At 39.3% G+C, this 2,865-nt stretch overlaps 1 protein-coding gene across 1 annotated transcript; it reads left to right on the forward strand.

Annotated features, from left to right (window-relative positions):
* Positions 1-633: 633 nt before the first annotated feature.
* LOC120633820 (fork head domain-containing protein FD4-like) lies at positions 634-1,434 on the forward strand. The gene is made up of 2 exons (XM_039904183.1): positions 634-757; positions 884-1,434. The coding sequence occupies exons 1-2, from the start codon at positions 664-666 to the stop codon at positions 1,432-1,434; spliced, it is 645 nt and encodes a 214-aa protein (XP_039760117.1). The 5' UTR covers positions 634-663.
* Positions 1,435-2,865: the final 1,431 nt, after the last annotated feature.

Raw genomic sequence — 2,865 nt, forward strand, 5'->3', positions numbered from 1 at the left:
TTCGAGTTCTTAAACATCACAAGTATATAAGAGGTATAAGACAGGCCCTAAGACCCTTCCTTGTGGTACTCCAGCTTTGATTTCTTTATGTTCAGAGCAAGTGTTATTTTCCCTTACCCTAAATACTCTACCTAATATATAGTACTAATATGAAATAGTTCTGTGTATAAGTACGTGGTTAGATACCTATATTGAATAGCAACTGAAGCTTTCATATAAATGTCATTATTCCAATGAAAGTTTAATATTATTCATTCGTCGTTGAATTGGTGTATAATTCAAATCTCTTTTTCTGTATCATCGTAATTTACATACGCTAAATAAAAAGCGGTGTCATCACAAAAGATATTTGGAGGCAATATAAACATAATATCAATTTAAATTCCTTGTTAGTGAAGCGAAAGCCGACATCATACCTGGAATTGGGCGCTCGTCATTGGCCGGAGCGTGAACCAATCATGAGTTAGTAGCCCCGCTCTCAGAGAACCCTGTCGGGCGGGTGGGCCGACCGCCGACCGGCCAGACAGGCCTTGCTGCCGACCTCTCCGCGCCTCAGTTCTTTTTCACACCTCGTATTGAAGTGACGTGATCAGGCTCTGTGTAGACTGTAATTCCTCACCTGTTTTTCTTGGCTATTGTTCTCGGTCGTTGGTGTAAGTGAAAATGCCGCGTCCGTCGCGCGAATCCTATGGCGACCAGAAGCCTCCTTATTCATATATTTCGCTGACAGCCATGGCGATTTGGAGTTCACCGGAGCGGATGCTGCCTCTGTCAGAAATATACCGGTTTATTATGGACCGGTTTCCATATTACCGCCGCAATACCCAGCGCTGGCAGAACTCTTTAAGACACAATCTTTCTTTTAACGATTGCTTCGTGAAAGTGCCCCGTCGGCCGGATCGGCCTGGAAAAGGCGCCTACTGGACTCTACACCCGCAAGCTTTCGACATGTTTGAAAACGGTTCACTGCTGCGTCGCCGCAAGAGATTCAAATTACAAAAAGGAGAAAAGGATAACTTGAATGCGGAACTGGCGGCTCTTGCGAGTTTCAACAGAGCCTTCTTGGCGCGGCAGGCCGGGGCACCGCCGCCGCCACCTACTGCGAGTTTGTATTCGCCGCCAATGTGCACCCAGTTGAGTCCGGAACCCGCTGAATTACCAGAAGTCACATCAGTTACAATGTTGCCCCGAGAGAGACCAAGGCGAGCTTTTACGATTGAAGCTCTACTTGAGCCGGAGCCTCCTCGTATGTCGCCTTCTCCTCCGAACTCTATGCTGACTATGCAGGCGGTGCAAGCGATGCCACGGATAGAGTTCACGATGCCGTCGCCCTACGTGCTGGCTGCCCAGCGGTACCAGGCTGAGTTGCTGCAGGCAGCAGCGCACGCGTTGCGGCCCTGCTACCTGCCGCCGCCGTTGCTGCCGGTGGCGTGACATCATCGGTCCCTCGTAAACTGCTCCAATATTTCGTGCAATGCTAGGTTGTAAGTACACAACATTTTATAAGACTATACAATTCCAGTTTCAACTTATCTCATTAAAATAATATTTCATAATTAAATTGAAAAAATTACATTATTGTTTAAATCAAGTGTGTGATGTTTATATTGTTTTATTGTTTAAAAAGGTGCGTAAAATAAAATTAAATAAAAATAATCGTTGAAATACAGCCTTTGTGATGTAAATATAGCGCAGCGCAGAGGCCTAAAGCTCGTATAGAGCAACATAAAGTTACTGTCTGAACGTTTTAACATAATTAGTGATCTCACTTGTAGATATTAATATATAATTAGTGATAATAAAATACCTAGTAATATTGCAGTGAAATTGGGTCATCTAGCATTACAATGTACTTTACAACGAATGCCTTCAACGATTCCAAAATTATAAAAGAAAGCGTTATTCCAGAAAAGAAGCAATAAAATCTTATTTTCCGTTTAACCTTCAACTGAATTTGAAACGCATAAGCTGACAAACTATCTTGTTTCCCAATTCCACTGTATAATATAACAAAATATTATTTATTGAATTAAAAATATAAACTTTAATAGGTAAATAATAGTGCCGATTCTGTTGTACACATCACACTAAACTACACTAAATTGTCAGCTCTAAAAGTAGGGCAGTCCATTTCCATAAGGAACACAAGGAAAAGTATGACACTACTTTTACAATTAATAATATAGTTTATGTTAGTGTTTCTTGTAAACAGAGTTAGCACCGATTTAATTTTAAGATAGGGTCTGTAAATAATGTTTGTTGTAAATGTTGCATGATTTTCATGCATTGCATCATCTGTCATACTGAATGTTGTTATTTATTTTCGCTTTATTGTTATTAGTATAGATAATAATAGTTAGCTATCCATTGTTGTAAATATTGTTTTCATTGTAATAATTTCAGAAGGTATTTTAACCTATCTATTGAATGAAATACATAATGCTAATTAAAAACTTTGTTTTATTATGTAAATTATGTTCGAAATTATAATGAGAAATGTTTTAAACTCATAATGCTGCGCTGCAGTTATTATACCTATCTACAGCTATAATAGCGTTAGCTTGTATTAAGTTTTATGTGTTAGTTAGGAGGTAATAACTACACAAAATGATTCACAGCTAGATAGCCGTATTTGGTTATAGCGTATAATCCTGTCCTTGCACCTTCAGATTTCCACCTGTTTCGGTCTCTTCAGAAGTCTTTAGTCAGTGTCAGGTTAAAATCACAAGAGGACTGCCAAAACTATATACTTGTCACGGTTTTTTGATCAGAAGCAAAATTTCTATAGCAAAGGGATTATGTCCCTACCTACGAGATAGCAAAAAGTTATCTAACAAAATGGGACCTACATACTCTAGTTAAATA

This window comes from Pararge aegeria, chromosome 2 (assembly GCF_905163445.1).
Source record: "Pararge aegeria chromosome 2, ilParAegt1.1, whole genome shotgun sequence".
Taxonomy (NCBI): Eukaryota; Metazoa; Arthropoda; class Insecta; order Lepidoptera; family Nymphalidae; genus Pararge; species Pararge aegeria.